Source organism: Mobula hypostoma, chromosome 14 (assembly GCF_963921235.1).
Source record: "Mobula hypostoma chromosome 14, sMobHyp1.1, whole genome shotgun sequence".
NCBI classification, from domain to species: domain Eukaryota; kingdom Metazoa; phylum Chordata; class Chondrichthyes; order Myliobatiformes; family Myliobatidae; genus Mobula; species Mobula hypostoma.
The window spans coordinates 69,767,932-69,784,514 of NC_086110.1; the positions used below are offsets into that span (position 1 = coordinate 69,767,932).

Genomic DNA, 16,583 nt, shown 5'->3' on the forward strand with positions numbered 1-16,583 from the left:
TCTTCGTTAATTCACTTACAAGCTGGGCCCAGGATAAATCCTCTGACAGGCCAACACAACACTGTAGACTGAAGAACCTGTATGCACTGAAACATTTTATGTTCTATGTTCTTCAGATTGAAAAATGTATGATTTATATATAATTTATATTGTGTGTTGTCTGTACGATGTTGTGGTGCTGCTGCAAACAAGTTTTTCATTGTGCTTGTACCTCACCCTAAATGTTCATATGATAAAGCTTTTGGCCTCTTCTGGTTATATCTCCTGATGAGGCTTGACACACAACTTCTGTGGATAATGCTTTTACACAACAGTACTGTTTCATCACTTCAAAGATAAGTAGAGCGGTTGTGGATGACAACAGTCATATTGCAATAACCATCAACATTCACAGGGGATATGTTCCAGAAATCCCCACAAAATCCAACAACCAATAATACCATGTATTCCCTCAACTCCGGAGATTACTCTGTGAGCAGAGTTTTATAAAGGTGATAAAGTAGGTGCAGACAGATGGAAGTATCAACTCTGGACTGCTGGTGGGACATTTAATATTTCATGAATAATTGCATACCCAGATGACGAGGGGTTGTGTGTGAGGCCACCTCCCTCAAAAAAAAATTCACATGTTTAAAATAAAAGAGAAATTTACTCAAGGACCATCTAGTGATAAATATTCATTAGCAGAAGAACAAATGTTTTAAAAAAACTCATCAATACAGTAGGAATTACCAGTAATTTTTCCTGCTCCCATCAGACAGAAGATATAAAAGCTTGGGAACATATACCAGTATTTTCAGGGATAGCTTCTATCCCACTGTTATAAGACTGTGAGATGGACCAAAGATGAACACTTGATATCTCAATCTACCTCATCATGGTCTTTGCATTTATTTAACTATCTGCACTCTGTTTTAATTTTAACATGATATTTTACATTCTGTTTCTTTCTTTTTACCTTTTATACTGCCTCGATGTACTTATGTTTGGAATGAGCTGTTCCAATAACTTGCAAAACAAAAGCTTTTCACTGCATCTTGATGTACAGTATGTGATCTTAATAAACTGTTTAGCAATTAACAACATTTCATTGAAGCCTCCAAATTTTATTTCAGTGGACCTGCAAAAAAATAAATAAATGCTAGAAACATGTCTGTGAAAGTTTAATGACATCTGGGAAAGAAAATACACATTGCTTCTTTTATCCTGATCTAGTGCCAGTCAATAAAGTCTCTACTTCTACTTCCTCAGGAGATACATTACTGTGCAAAAGTCTTGAGCACACATATATAGCTAGGGTATCTAAGACTTTGACACAGTACAGTGAGTCATTTTATGTATTGCTCCCACAAAAAATGTTAAGAATTTTATGACGTTTGTGACTGATGATAAACCTGATTCTGATATGGTCTCCATTGTCAACTGAGAGTGGGAAGGAGTCAGGGAGAGGGGAATCATGGTTTGGAAAAGGAGAAGGGATGGGGAGGGAGTGGGAAGCACCAGAGAGACATTCTGTAATGATCAATAGATGTTTGCGCCAACATCACCACCCCTCGTCCGTGGTACTTCTCTGCCACCTGTCCCACACCCTCTCACGACAATCTGCCTTCACCATTTGCAACATGCTTTGCTCCTGACAGATTTACAAACATGTTTTCCAATCCACTTTGATAACTACAGTACTGAGCAAAACTCTTCAGCACTCTAGCTATGGTACATATATATATATGCCTAAGATTTTGGCACAATACTGAAAGTCCCCTTTGATCTTCATCAATTTTTATCAATACATCGTAGAAAGCATCCTATCCAGATGCACTATGGCTTGGCATGGCAATTGTTTTGCACAAGCACGGAGACATATGGAGGTAATCCAGCACATTACGGAAAGCAGTCACCCCTTCATGGACTCTGTCTCCATTTCTTGGCCCTTAGTGAAGCAGCCAAAATAATCAAATCCCCATCTACCCCAGTCATTCTCACTTCTCCTCCTCCTCCTTATTGGGCAGCAGATACAAAAGTTTGAGAGCTCTCACCATCAGGCTCAATCCCACTGTATTAAGACAATTGAAAATTGACTTCACAATCTACCTTACTATATCCCTGCACCTTATTGTCTACCCGCACAGCACTTTTTCTGCAAGATGTAACATTTCAATCTGCATTCTGTTATTGCTTTTCCTTGTACTATCTCAGTGTTCTGTTGTAATGAAGTGATCTGTATGGATGGCATGCAAAACTGCATTTTTCACTGTAATTCATTACCTGTGACAATAATGAATCAATTTACCAATCCTATAAGTCACCCATTGCAGTTTTCCAAACTATCAGAGGCTTTATCGGCAACATAAATGAAGACATATCCTGCAATATTTATAAAAATATATTTCACAAAGTAGGAAACAATACAGGGGTTCCTCTGATGTACAATACATGGCGGAAAATAATTGAAACGTACAAGTAAATAGCATTAAAGCAACGTAGAAAATTAATAAGGGGCTCCTTTTTGTGTGTGTGAGACTATTGTAATATACAATATCTACTCTGAGCTGTGGTATTTCCCATTAAAGACTGGCAATGCACATAGCTTTCAGTGCTGTTTCAGTGAGTTTGTGTGCTGAAGCTATTGTGCATAGCCAAAGTTCATTTCCCAAAAAGAAAAAGCCACAAAAGTTAGCAGTAAGTCTATGTATATATACATAACATAAAAGCATTTTTAGACCACTTTCATATTTTTTTTGTTTAAATTCAAATTACACAGTGAAGCACAATAAGCACATGTTTAACACTGGTACTGTACTGTGTAATGAGCGTGTATCTAAAGGTTTGGAAATCAAATATTCGCATGATCTTGGTTCCATTCCAGTTCTTGTATGTTGCTTGCTGGGATGAGTCAACAGGCCTGTGCACATAAGTATCGTACAATCCTAGAATGGTTATTGCCATATACTTCAAATTGTCATTTAGGTATGCTGCTGATGCTTAGACTTGGTGTGTTTTTCTTCCTCTAAAACTATCCCAAAAATGATTTCATTTTTAAAGTGTATTTTTGTACCCCCACCCCCAACTCTTCACCACCCACATTTGCCACCTTCTTTTGACTGGAATGGACTCAGACCACTGAGCATATTATGAAACCTAAGAGCACTCTGGAAGGAGTGCACCGTGTCTACTTGTGTGACCACCACTCACAGAGAAACACTCGATTACACCTCAGCTAATATTACTGTAAGGAGAAGGAGCTGGAATTGGTTTCAAAGCTTTATGAAGTTCTGTTTGCAGCTTTCCCCTTCATTTCCTTTGGTTACTATCACCAGTTCCATGACAAAGACATTGATATTGCTTCACTTTGGCTTGGCGAGATCTTGGCCTGCAATTGGAGAAAAGCCATGGTCTGAGGGACAATGTAGGAAGCACTGTAAGATCCTAAGGTCTCTTCCAGTTGAACGATAGTCTACACAAGAACTAGGAAACCAAATCCTGCCCAAACAATCCACATAATCCACACTCCACAAGAGTAAAACACTCATACAATCTGCAAATTTTTTTTGGTTCAATATTACAATGAGCTGGACTTCGAAAGATGAAAAGAACTAATGTTGACTGCATCTAAAAGGCTGACCAGCTTATCCCATTGTTAATAATTGGCAACCCTATAATTATACATCAGTGTCCATTAAAATATTGGGTAACTGCTAATTTTTAAGTTGGAGTCAAGTTTCTCTGTCGCTCTCTCCGACTGCGTACATATCCCCGAGTTTTTTAAACCTTGGGCCCCAATCCTTGAGGTAGTCAAAGTTTTGCTCTGAATCTGTTGACGTCGTTTCTAATGAGCTTAGTGAACCAGCTGCTGACCCTCTCCCTTCGTAGCCATAGATCTGGATGGAATCATAAGGAGGGGCAGTGGGATCAATGTCGGCGTCGTGGAGCCTCACGTTAATAAATTCATCCACGTCGACTCCGTTGGGGACAGGCGGGAGTCCCTGCCTGGGTACGTACTGTAGGTCAGGTTTGATGTCCTTCCGGGGCAGGAACCCATTGAAACCATCAGGGTTTTGCAAGGTGGCGATGTCAAAGGCTTCGGTATCCTCCTCCCCACCGCCTTCATCATCATAACGAATGATGTTCTCTCTCACGTCTTCGTCATCTTTAATAATAAGTGGTTCATTCTTGTGCCTTCGTAATGTTACAAAGAGTACCACAATCACTGTAAGTGAAACATATTAATCACAGGTTAGTACAGGAATATTCCTCAGCTGGCTAAAGAAATGTAACATATTCCCCTTTGATCTTCACCAATTTTGATTGATGCACTGCAGAAACCTTTTTATCCAGATGCGTCATGGCTTGTTATGGCAACTGCTCTGCCCATGACTGCAAGGAACTGCAGCAAGTTGTGGACGCAGCTCAACACATCACAGAAGTCAGCCTCCCCTCCACGGACTCTGTCTACATTTCTTGCTGCCTCAATGAAGCATCCAAAATAATCAAAGACCTCATCTACCCTGGACATTTATTCTTCTCCCTCTCCCATCCGGCGAAAGATACAAAAGCCTCAAAGTATGTACCACTGGGCTCTAGGACAGCTTCAATCCCACTGTAATAAGAATATTGAATGGAAGCCGCTGCTGTGATAAGATGGAGTCTTAACATCATAATCTACCTCGTTATGACCTTGCATCTTATTGTCTATCTGCACTGTACTTTCTTTGTAACTATAACACTTTATTCTGTATTCTGTGATTGCTTTACCTCAATATGCCGCATAATGAATTGATATGCCCATAAGATAAGGGCCCACCAAGTCTGCTCTGCCATTTCATTATGGCTGATCCATTTTCCCTCTCAGCCACATTCTCCTGCATTTTCCTGCATACTCTGACCAATTGAGAACCTATCAACCTCTCCCTTAAGTATATGTAAAGACTTAGCCTCTACAGCCACCATTAGCAATGGATTCCTCATATTCACCACCCTCTGACTATAAAAACTCCTCCTCATCTCCATTCTAAAAGGACTCCGCTCTAATCTGAGGCTGTGCCCTCTGGTCCTAGACTCTCCCTCCATAGGAAATGCCCTTTCACATTCACTCTATCAAGGCTTTTCCACATTTGGTAGGATTCAATGAGCTCACCCCTCATTTTTCTGAATTCCAGTGAATACAGGCCCAGAGCCATCAAACGCTCTTCATATGACAATCCATTCCATTTTGAAAACATTTTCGTGAATTTCCTTTGAACTCACTCCCATGTCAGCACATCCTTTCTAACATAATGGGCCAAAAACTGCTCACAATACTCTAAATTAGGCCTCACCAGTGCTTTATAAAGCCTGAACTTGCTTTTGTAATCTAGTCCTCTTGAAATGAAAGCTATAGCACATTTGCCTTCCACACCATTGACTCAACCTGCAAATTAACCTTAAGGGATTTATATAAATGGTATGATAAGATACCCCACCACCATGGTCATGCTCTCTTCTTGATGTTGCCATCAAGAAAGATGTACAGGAGCATCAGGACTCACACCATCAGGTTCAGAAACAGCTATTAACCCTTGAACCAAAGGGGCTAACTTCACTGAACTTCCCTTGCCCCATCATTGGAATATTCCCACAACCTATGAACCCACTTTCAAGGACTCATTATCTCATATTCTCAATATTTATTTATGCTTATTTATTTATTACTATTATTTCTTCATTTTTGTATTTACATTTTTATTGTCATTTGTACACTGGTTGAACACCGAAGTTAGTGTGGCCTTTTATTGATTCTGTTGTGGTCAGTATTCTATTATGGACCAAGAAAAGGATTGTATATGGGAACATATATGTACCTTGATAATAAATTTACTTTGACCTTTGGTACGCACGCCGCACTTTCCACTGTACCTTGATCCATGTAAATCAATTTACAAATTTATCTTGGTCATTATTTCAAGTTGTTCCATTTTATATCAATCCTCCTTATCCCAATATGCCTCACCAAGTAGACAATAGGTCAAGAAGAGATACATGTTTATTCTGCCAAAATTTTTATATGTATTTCAGGCACTACCGATTTTTGTTCCAAAATCCTTTTTTGATAAAGTTGACTCTAAAATTTCTTCATTTATTTGGCAAAATAAAAAACCGAGATTGGGTAAAATACATCTACAGAAAGCTAAGAGAGATGGAGGTTTGGCATTACCTAACTTTCGATTCTATTATTGGGCAATTAATATTCGACACATGAAATTTTGGTTACTTGACCAAGATACACTATCCATTCCGAAATGGGTAGTATTGGAATTACAATCTGCTCAAGGTTATGCACTTGGTTCCATTTTAGGTTCTTCTCTTCCTTTTGATTTGAAACGCCACAAAAAGGTTTGTAACCCGATAGTTAAATATACCTTACGTATTTGGTTTCAATTCCGAAAATTTTTTGATCTTAATCAATTTGGGCTTGTGATTCCTATTTTGGCAACATATTCTTTCCTCCCTCTTCCACGGACCGTGCCTTTCAAATTTGGAAGACTAATAGTATTTCACGGTTTTTGGATTTATTTTTAGATGGTTCCCTTATGTCTTTTGAACAATTATCTAACAAATATAACATACCAAGAATACATTTTTTTTAGATATCTCCAAGTTAGAAATTTCCTAAGTATTCTCTCTTCCTTTCCGATGCTACCTCCTACATATATTTTAGATACTATAATTAACCTTAATCCATGTCAGAAAGGTGTCACGGCTATTATTTATAATACTATTATGAAACTTAGGAAAGCTCCATTCGATAAGATAAGGTCAGATTGGGAAAAGGAATTCGGCTTTATTATTTCGGCGGATGACTGGGTGCATATTTTACAACTAGTCAATACTTTCTCTATCTGTTCTAAACACTCCCTAATTCAATTTAAAGTTGTCCATAGAGCACATATGTCTAAAGATAAATTAGCTCATTTTTATTCTTATATTAACCCTCTTTGTGACAGATGTCATGGGGAGGTAGCTTCCTTAACTCATATGTTTTGGTCCTGTCCTACTTTGGTAACTTTTTGGAAAGACATTTTTAATATTATTTCAAAGGTATTGAATATAGATATTTCTCCCCATCCTATTACTGCTATCTTTGGTTTACCTAAAACTTCCAGTAATCTTTCCCCTTCAGCCTGTAGATTGATTGCATTTCTTACCTTAATGGCGAAAAGATGTATTTTACAACATTGGAAGGAGATTAATGCTCCAACTACGTTCTTTTGGTTTTCCCAGATGATACTATGTTTAAATTTGGAGAAAATTAGAAGTAATCTTTATGATTCTTCAGTTAAATTTGAACAGACCTGGAGATCTTTTATTCAACATTTTCATTTAATGTAACTTTTTTTCTCTCTCTGTCCATATTTACATTCCCTTCTTGCTTTTTATCTGTTTTTAATGGAGGTCGGGTTTGAGGACGTGATTGTTTTAAGTTGTTTAAATCTACTTGATACCTAGTTAGCCCATTGCTTTGCTTTGCTTTTTAGATTAGTTGCACGGTGGGTTTTTTTTGGGTTTTTTTTTGTTTTTTTTTTCTTTTCCTTATTGACATGTATGAAAATTAGTATACTATTATATTACCCTGTTATCTTATATCTAAACTGCACTGTTTGTACTAACTTCTTTTAGTGTATTAATATTTCTTGTAAAGTTATATTGCGACAGTGTATCAGTTCCTATATGGTTTACCTTTTGTGTACTAATTCAATAAAAAGATTTAAAAAGAAAGAAAGAAGAGATACATGCTTACTAGGTTAAGAACATCACTTTATACAGGGATGTGTGTATTGCTGGAAAGACCACAATTTAATACTCATCCTTGAAGAAAATACTTGAGAAAGAAATCAGGAGGGCTAAAAGAAGACATGAGATTGCCTTGGCAGTCAAAGTGAAGGATAATCCAAAGACTTTTACAGGTATATTAAGAGCAAAAGGATTGTAAGGGATAAAATTGGTCCTCTTGAAGATCAGAGTGGTTGGCTATGTGCGGAACCAAAGGAAATGGGGGAGATCTTAAATAGGTTTTTTGCGTCTGTATTTACTAAGAAAACTGGCATGAAGTCTATGGAATTAAGGGAAACAAGTAGTGAGATCATGGAAACTGTACAGATCGAAACGGAGGAGGTCCTTGCTGTCTTAAGGAAAATTAAAGTGGATAAATCCCCGGGACCTGACAGTGTGTTCCCTCAGACTTTGAAGGAGACTAGTGCTGAAATTGCAGAAGCCCTGGCAGAAATATTTAAAATGTCGCTGTCTACAGGTGAGGTGCCGGAGGATTGGAGAGTGGCTCATGTTGTTCCGTTGTTTAAAAAAGGATCAAAAAGTAATCTGGGAAATTATAGACCAGTAAGTTTAATGTTGGTAGTAGGTAAGTTATTGGAGGGAGTACTAAGAGACAGAATCTGCAAGCATTTGGATAGACAGGGACTTATTAGGGAGAGTTAACACGGCTTTGTGCTTGGTAGGTCATGTTTGACCAATCTATTGGAGTTTTTTGAGGAGGTTACCAGGAAAGTGGATGAAGGGAAGGCAGTGGATATTGTCTACATGGACTTCAGTAAGGCCTTTGACAAGGCCCGCATGGGAGGTTAGTTATGAAAATTCAGTCGCTAGGTATACGTGGAGAGGTGGTAAATTGGATTAGACATTGGCTCAATGGAAGAAGCCAAAGAGTGGTAGTAGAGAATTGCTTCTCCAAGTGGAGGCTTGTGACTAGTGGTGTGCCACAGGGATCAGTGCTGGGTCCATTGTTATTTGTCATCTATATCAATGATCTGGTTGATAATGTGGTAAATTGGATCAGCAAATTTGCTGATGATACAAAGATTGGAGGTGTAGTAGACAGTGAGGAAGGTTTTCAGAGCCCGCAGAGAGACTTGGACCAGCTGGAAAAATGGGCTGAAAAATGGCAGATGGAGTTTAATACAGACAGGTGTGAGGTATTGCACGTTGGAAGGACAAACCAAGGTAGAACATACAGGGTTAATGGTAAGGCACTGAGGAGTGCAGTGGAACAGAGGGATCTGGGAATACAGATACAAAATACCCTAAAAGTGGCGTCACAGGTAGATAGGGTCGTAAAGAGAGCTTTTGGTACATTGGCCTTTTTTAATCAAAGTATTGAGTATAAGAGCTGGAATGTTACGATGAGGTTGTATAAGGCATTGGTGAGGCCGAATCTGGAGTATTGTGTTCAGTTTTGGTCACCAAATTACAGGAAGGATATAAATAAGGTTGAAAGAGTGCAGAGAAGGTTTACAAGGATGTTGCCGGGACTTGAGAAACTCAGTTACAGAGAAAGGTTGAATAGGTTAGGACTTTATTCCCTGAAGCGTGGAAGAATGAGGGGAGATTTGATAGAGGTATATAAAATTATGATGGGTATAGATAGAGTGAATGCAAGCACGCTTTTTTCCACTGAGGCAAGGGGAGAAAAAAACCAGAGGACATGGGTTAAGGGTGAGGGGGGAAAAGTTTAAAGGGAACATTGGGGGGGGCTTCTTCACACAGAGAGTGGTGGGAGTGTGGAATGAGCTGCCAGACGAGGTGGTAAATGCGGGTTCTTTTTTAACATTTCAGAATAAATTGGACAGATACATGGATGAGAGGTATATGGAGGGATATGGTCCGTGTGCAGGTCAGTGGGACTAGGCAGAAAATGGTTCGGCACAGCCAAGAAGGGCCAAAAGGCCTGTTTCTGTGCTGTGGTTTCTATGTTTTCTATGGTTCCTAGTTTTTTTTCTCGATGATCCATGCAGTACAGGTAGCAGAACAAAACAGAAAATGCTGGGAATACTCAACTTGTCAGGCAGCATCTGAATATTTCTAGCAAAAGACCATAGGACCATAGGACATAGGAGCAGGATTAAACCATTCAGCTCATCGAATCTGCTCCGCCATTCCATCATGGCTGACACTGGATCCCACTCAAACCCATACACCTGCCTTCTCGCCATACCCTTTAAAGCCCTGACCAATCAGGAAACTATCAACTTCTGCCTCTAGACTGTGGCAGAGCATTCCATAGATCTACTAGTCTCTGGCTAAATATTTTCCTCCTTACCTCTGTTCTAAAGGGTTGCCCCTCAATTCTGAGGCTGTGCCCTCTAGTTTGGATACACCCACCATAGGATATATCCTCTCCATATCCACCTTATCTACTCCTTTCAACATTCGGTAGGTTTCAATGAGATCCCCCTGCATTCTTCTAAATTCCAGTGAGTACAGGCTCAAAGCTATCAAACGCTCCTCACATGTTAACCCCTTAATTCCCAGAATCAGTGTCATGAACCTCCTCTGGACTCTCTCCAATGCCTTTCTGAGATATGGGGCCCAAATGAATTGACAATACTCCAAGTGCAGCCTGACTTGTGTCTTATAAAGGCTCAGCATGATCCCCTTGCTTTTATATTTTATTCCCCTTAAAATAAATCCCAAAATTGCATTTGTCTTCTTTACCACAGACTCAACCTGTAGATTAAACTTCTGGGAGTCTTGCACAAGGACTCGCAAGTCCCTCTGCACCTCTGATGTTGGAACATTCTCCCCTTTTAGATAATATTCTGCACTATCATTCCTTTTACCAAAATACTTTATCATACATTTCCCAACACTCTATTCCATCTGCTATTCCTTTGCTCATTATTCCAATTTATCGAAGTCCTGTTGCAAATGCATTGCTTCCTCAGCACTACCTATTCCTCTAACTATCTTGGTATCATCCGCAAACTTTGCCACAAAGCCACTTTATTTCGCATCATGCAACATGTACTGCATTTTGCTTTGGTATTGCAAATGTGCAGTTGCTGGTATCAACCAGATTTTGTGTCTGGAATAAAAAATATCATACTTATGAAAGGAGATTTCAGTGGACTTCAAATTTGCTTAAACATGAGAAATTCTGCAGATACAGGAAAGCCAAAACAGCAGAAACAAAACGCCAGAGGAACTCAGTAGATCAGGCAGTATCCATGGAGAGGAATAAACAGTTGACATTTTGGGCTGAGACCCTTCTTCAGGACTGAAATGGAAGGGGGATGATGTCAGAATAAAAAGATGGGTGAAGGGAAAGAGGTTAGCTAGAAGGTGACAGGTGAAGCCAAGTGGGTGGGAAAGGTAAAAGGCTAGAGAAGAAGAAATATGATGGGAGAGGAGTGGATCATAGGAGAAAGGGAAGGGGGAGGGGACTGAGGGGGAAGGGGAGGGGATTGAGGGGGAAGTGACAGGTAGATCAGAAGAGTGGAGAATAAAAGAAATGAAGGAAAAAAAATTCAAATTTGCTTCATGCAATTTAAGTTCTTTTTGTGCTATATTGGGATGCAAATGTTTGACATTGCACTGGATTTTTAGATTTCTAACAGCACTGCCTGGCAACTGTTGCCAGGGATATTGAAGTAAACTGCATGGATCAGCTATTTGTCTGAATGGGACAAAACAAGAAAGCGATCTCTCTTGGAACGGAAGTTCGTTTGATTACAGGTCGCCCAGATTGACAAAGAACAGCTCGACAGACAACTTTCAGCAAACATTTGTGCCTGCAATGACTTTTCCACCATTATAGGGGTGTCACGGTAGGGGAGTGGCCAGCATAACGTTTTATGGTGCCAACAACCGGGGTTCAGTTCTGCCACTGTCTGTAAAGAGTTTATATTTTCTCCCCATGACTGTGTGGCTTCACTCCAGGTGCTCTGGCTTTTGTCCCCAATGACATAGGGGTTAGCAAAGGGTTAATAAGTTGTGGGCATGTATATTGGTGCTGGAAGCATGGCGACACTTTCCGGCTGCCCCCATCATATCCTCAGGCTGCATCAGTGGTTACGGCTCAGAGTGGCAGAGTTCCCAGTTCAATCCCCGTGTCCTGTGTAAGGAGTTTGTACAAACTTTTGTACGTCTTCCATGTGGAATGTATTGGTTTTCCTGGTTTTCTCCCACAACCCAAAGAAGTTAGTTGGTTAATTGGTCATTGTAAATTTCCCCGTGATTAGGGTTACAGTGGGGGTTACTGGCGGCACATCTCAAAGGGCCAGGAGGGCCTATTTCATGGTGTGTCACTAAGTAAGTAAATAAAATTTCTCTATGTGTTTTAATGTTTCAATATACATGTGACAAATAAAGCTAACCTTAATCATAAAGAGCAATGCAGATTGCAGGATTATTTCACAAGGCCAACGGCTACACCATTCCAGCTTTTCTCCATGAATAGTATGTTGTAAACTCGTACGTACCCAGAAGGAGGATAATGCATGCCAGGATTGCGATGAGAGCCCCCATGCTTAGCCCTATGGGAAGGACAAAAGCTTCCACATTACAGGACTGTACGTTTCCGTCGGCACTGCAGCCACAAACGCGGATGGTGAGCGTGTTGGTGCTGCTCATGGGGGGTGTCCCGCTGTCCGAGATGATGAGGGGCAGAAGGTAAACATCCTGTTTCTGTCGGTTGAATGCACCATGCCTTGCCAGTATGCTTACTGAGTTATCTAAGAGGAATTCAAACAAAGAAAAGGTCATCTTGTAGGTTAAAGACATGGAACAAGAACAGTACAAGTTAATAGGCTGGTTAACAAAGTGTATGGTGTGTGGCTTCATTAGTCAGTTGTGAGTTCAAGAGTCACAGGATAATGTTGCAGCTCTTTAAAACCCTGGTTAGATTACACTTGGAATATTGTGTTCAGTTTTTTAATTATTTAGTGATACAACACGGAACAGGCCTTTTGGCCCAGCAACCCACTGAATTAACCCTAGCCAATTTACACTGACCAACACAACAACATTCCATGTGCCACTTAGAGAATTGGGCTTTTGTTTTGTAACTATATGTGTTTTCTGCTGTCATAACTATTTATGCTGCATGTACCATGTGCTGCTTGCTCTTGGTAATCTGCTTTTCCCTGTGGCCTCAAAGGCACACTTCTGTTTTACTGTATCCCTGTGTGATGTGACGACAATTAAACTTAAGCAACTTAAGAACAATTCCTCCTCCGATATCAAGCTACCTAATGGTCCATGAACACAGGAGCACTACTTTTACTTTGCAATACTTATTTATTTTTTGCAATTTATAATCATTTTGTATCTTTTACAACTGGAACAAAAAGAACAACTTTACATCATATACTGTAAGTCAGTAATAATAAGCATGATTCTGATGCTAATTCTACCCCATCTATACATCTCGTGATTATAACCTCTTGTACATGGATGAGAGGGGGATGAAGGGCTATGTTCCTGGTGTAGGTAGATAGGCTGAAGGGCCTATTTCAGCTCCATGGCTCAATAGAGCTACAGGCAAGGTGATGCTAAATGGGATTTGTTTAGATGTGTGCTTGATGAGTGCATAGATTTATGACCATAAGACATTGAAGCAGAATTAGACTATTTGGCCCATTGAAGCTGCTCCACCATTCAAGACTCACAACACGCTGGAGGAACTCAGCAGGTAGGGCAGTATCCGTCGAAAAGATCGGTCGACGTTTCGGGCCGGAACCCAATAGCTAATAACTTTCCAACCCCATTCCATCGTTTTCATCAATCCCTTTTATCAATCAATAACAAAGCAGGAGGAGAAGATGGCAGCATGCCTGCGCGTGCGCAGCTCTACGGTGAAAAATGATGTTGTATTTGTTAAATAGGGGCCGTGCGCAATTCTGATTTGATGGAGAATGCACTTGAAAGCACAGAGGAACATCTGGAGAAATTTCTGAAACACTTGTTCGCTGCTGTTGTTACTGCGCGGTCGGGAATCTTTTGGAGGGCAGGCGTCAAAATCCCCGGCCTTGCCTGCTGTTGGCGACCGAGAAAGAGGTTGAATCGTTCGGACAGAGATGGCGCTCAGTACTCGGTGTCAGAGAGCTGATCAGAGCTCAAAGTTTTCGGATGACTCAGGGTCAGATTGTGGTCGGCATGGCAGGGAGAGTTCTTCCTTCTCCCATCTGCGTGAGATGTGGGACATTTGAGAAACTTTGAACTTTACTGTGCTCACGGACTTCTTCATCAAGTTATGGTATTGTGCACTGTTGTAACTATATGTTATAATTATGTGGTTTTGTCAGTTTTTTTAGTCTTGGTTTGTCCTGTGTTTTGTGATATCACACTGGAGGAAATAATGTATTATCTCTTAATGCATGCATTACTAAATGACAATAAAAGAGGACTACGTGCCTTCATAATCTACCAGTCTCCACCTTAAATACACCAAATGGACAACAAGCGGTGCAAACTGAGAGCCAGAATTTCCTACCAGTGGGAACCAAAGGAATGCAACATTTTATGCTTCGTGGAGACCTGGCTGATGGAGGAGATACCACACCATGCTATCAAGCCCTCTGGGTTCTTCCTGTTCCAGGCGGACAGGTCAAAAAATCTCTCTGGGAAGACTAAAGGAAGAGAGGTATGCTTCATGATCAACAATACTTGGTGCGACCCCCAGAATGTGCATGCCCTCAAATTATTTCGTTCCCCAGAACCGAAGTACCTGGTGCTGCTGTGCAGACCCCACTAACTGCCTAGGGAGTTCACGGCTGTTATCATCACAGTGGTGTACATTCCACCACAGGCTGATACTGACCTGGCTCTCAAGGCACTGTACGAGACCATCAACCCGCTGGAGACTGCACACCCAGAGGCTGCCTTTATCGTTGCTGGTGACTTTAACTGAATGTCGTTGACAAAAGTCTCTCCTAAGTTTTGTCAGCACATCCAGGTGAGCAGTTGCGCAGATTAGATACTTGACCACTGTTACACTCCCTTCCACAATGCTTACAAAGCTCTCCTTCGCCCAGCTTTTGGAAAATCAGATCACTCTTCAATCCTGCTCTTGCTGAAGTACAGGCAGAAGCTGAAATAAGAGGCGGCCATAATTAAAACCGTCCACTGTTGATCCGACCAATCGGCCTCCATGCCACACGACTGCTTTGATGACGTCGACTGGAATGTCTTCCATTATGAGGATGTCTCCGAGTTCACGGATGGAGTCATGTGCTTCATCCAGAAGTGCATTTAACCATATAACCATATAATAATTACGGCACGGAAACAGGCCATCTCAGCCCTTCCAGTCCGTGCCGAATGCTTACATCATCGATGTTGTCCCCTAGAAATCGGTCAGGGTTTCCCAAACCAGAAACCCTGGATCAATAGTTCCATGTGAGCAGCACTTTCCACACGACATCGAGCTTACATTGTCGGCAATCAATAGGAGCTCAAGAAAATCAGCTATGATCTGCGCAAAGCTATCCAGACTGTGAAACTACAATACAGGGGCAAGATTGAGTCAAGATTCACAACAAATAGCATACATGACTTGTGGCGAGAGTTGCAACCCATTGAAGACATCAAAGCCAAACACAGTGGTGCAGCGAATATCGCGGCTTCTTTCCCAGAGGAGCTCACTCACTTTTACGCTCAATTAAATGTTGCTAACTCTGAGCCTCTGAGGAAAGCTTCCGTTACAACCTGCAACCTGGTCATCTCTGAGGCTGAGGTATGCAGATGTTTCCAACGAGTGGACAGTCGCAAGGCGCGGGACCAGACAGCATCCCAGGGCGAGTACTCAGGATATGCACAGCACAACTGGCAGGTGTGTTTACAGACATTTTTGAAGCCCTCCGGCTTCAAATTATACACCATTGTCCCTGTACCAAAAAAGACAAAGGTAACATACCTGAACGACTGGCGTCCCGTTGCACTCACCTCAAAAATAAGCAAATGCTTTGAGAGGCTGGTCAAGTTTTACATCTGCAGCTTGCTACCACCCAAACTGGACCCCCTACAATTCGCCTACCAACACAACCGATCGACAGACAACGCAACAGCCACTGCTCTACATATCCTCTTTACACATCTGGAGAAGAAGGATGCTTATGTGTGAATGCTGTTCTTGGACTGCAGTTCAGCATTCAACACCATAATTCCATCCTGGCTCGGCAGGAAGCTCATAGACCTCGACCTTGAACCTGCCTTGTGCAGCTGGATCCTGGACTTCCTGTCAGATTGCCGACAGGTGGTAAGAGTGGGCACCCTCACCTCTGCCCCTCTGACTCTCAACACAGGAGCCCCTCAGGGCTGTGTACTAAGTCCCTTCCTTTTCTCCCTGTATACCCATGACTGTGTCGTCACCCTCAGCTCTAATCTGCTAATTAAATTTGCCTATGACACTACTTTGATTGGCCAAATCTCAAACAATAAAGCGGTGGCCTACAGGGAAGAAATTATCTCTCTGACACAGTGCTGTCAAGAAAACAATCTCTCCCTCAATGTCACAAAAACAAAGGAGCTGGTTGTGAATTACAGGAGGAATGGAGATGGGCTAACCCCTATTGGCATCTGTGGATCTGAGGTTGAGAGGGTAAACAGCTTTAAGTTCCTCAGCATCCACATCACTGAGGACCTCACGTAGTCTGCACACATCAGCTGTGTGGCGAAAAAGGCACAACAGCGCCTCTTTCACATCAGACAGTTGAAGAAGTTTGGTATGATCCCCCAAATCCTAAGAGTTTTCTAAAAGGGCACAAGTGAGAGCATTCTGACCGGCTGCATCACTGCCTGGTATGGGAACTATACCT

At 41.3% G+C, this 16,583-nt stretch overlaps 1 protein-coding gene across 1 annotated transcript in view; it reads right to left on the reverse strand.

Annotated features, from left to right (window-relative positions):
- Window positions 1–2,322: 2,322 nt before the first annotated feature.
- cdh8 (cadherin 8) overlaps window positions 2,323–16,583 on the reverse strand; it is a 355,456-nt gene continuing 341,195 nt past the window's right edge. The window contains exons 11-12 of the mRNA XM_063067229.1: window positions 12,249–12,500; window positions 2,323–4,207 (exon numbers count right to left, since the gene is read on the reverse strand). Of these exons, the coding sequence (XP_062923299.1) occupies window positions 3,714–4,207; window positions 12,249–12,500 (746 nt within the window). The 3' untranslated portion in view covers window positions 2,323–3,713. The remainder of the gene's footprint in view (window positions 4,208–12,248; window positions 12,501–16,583) is intronic.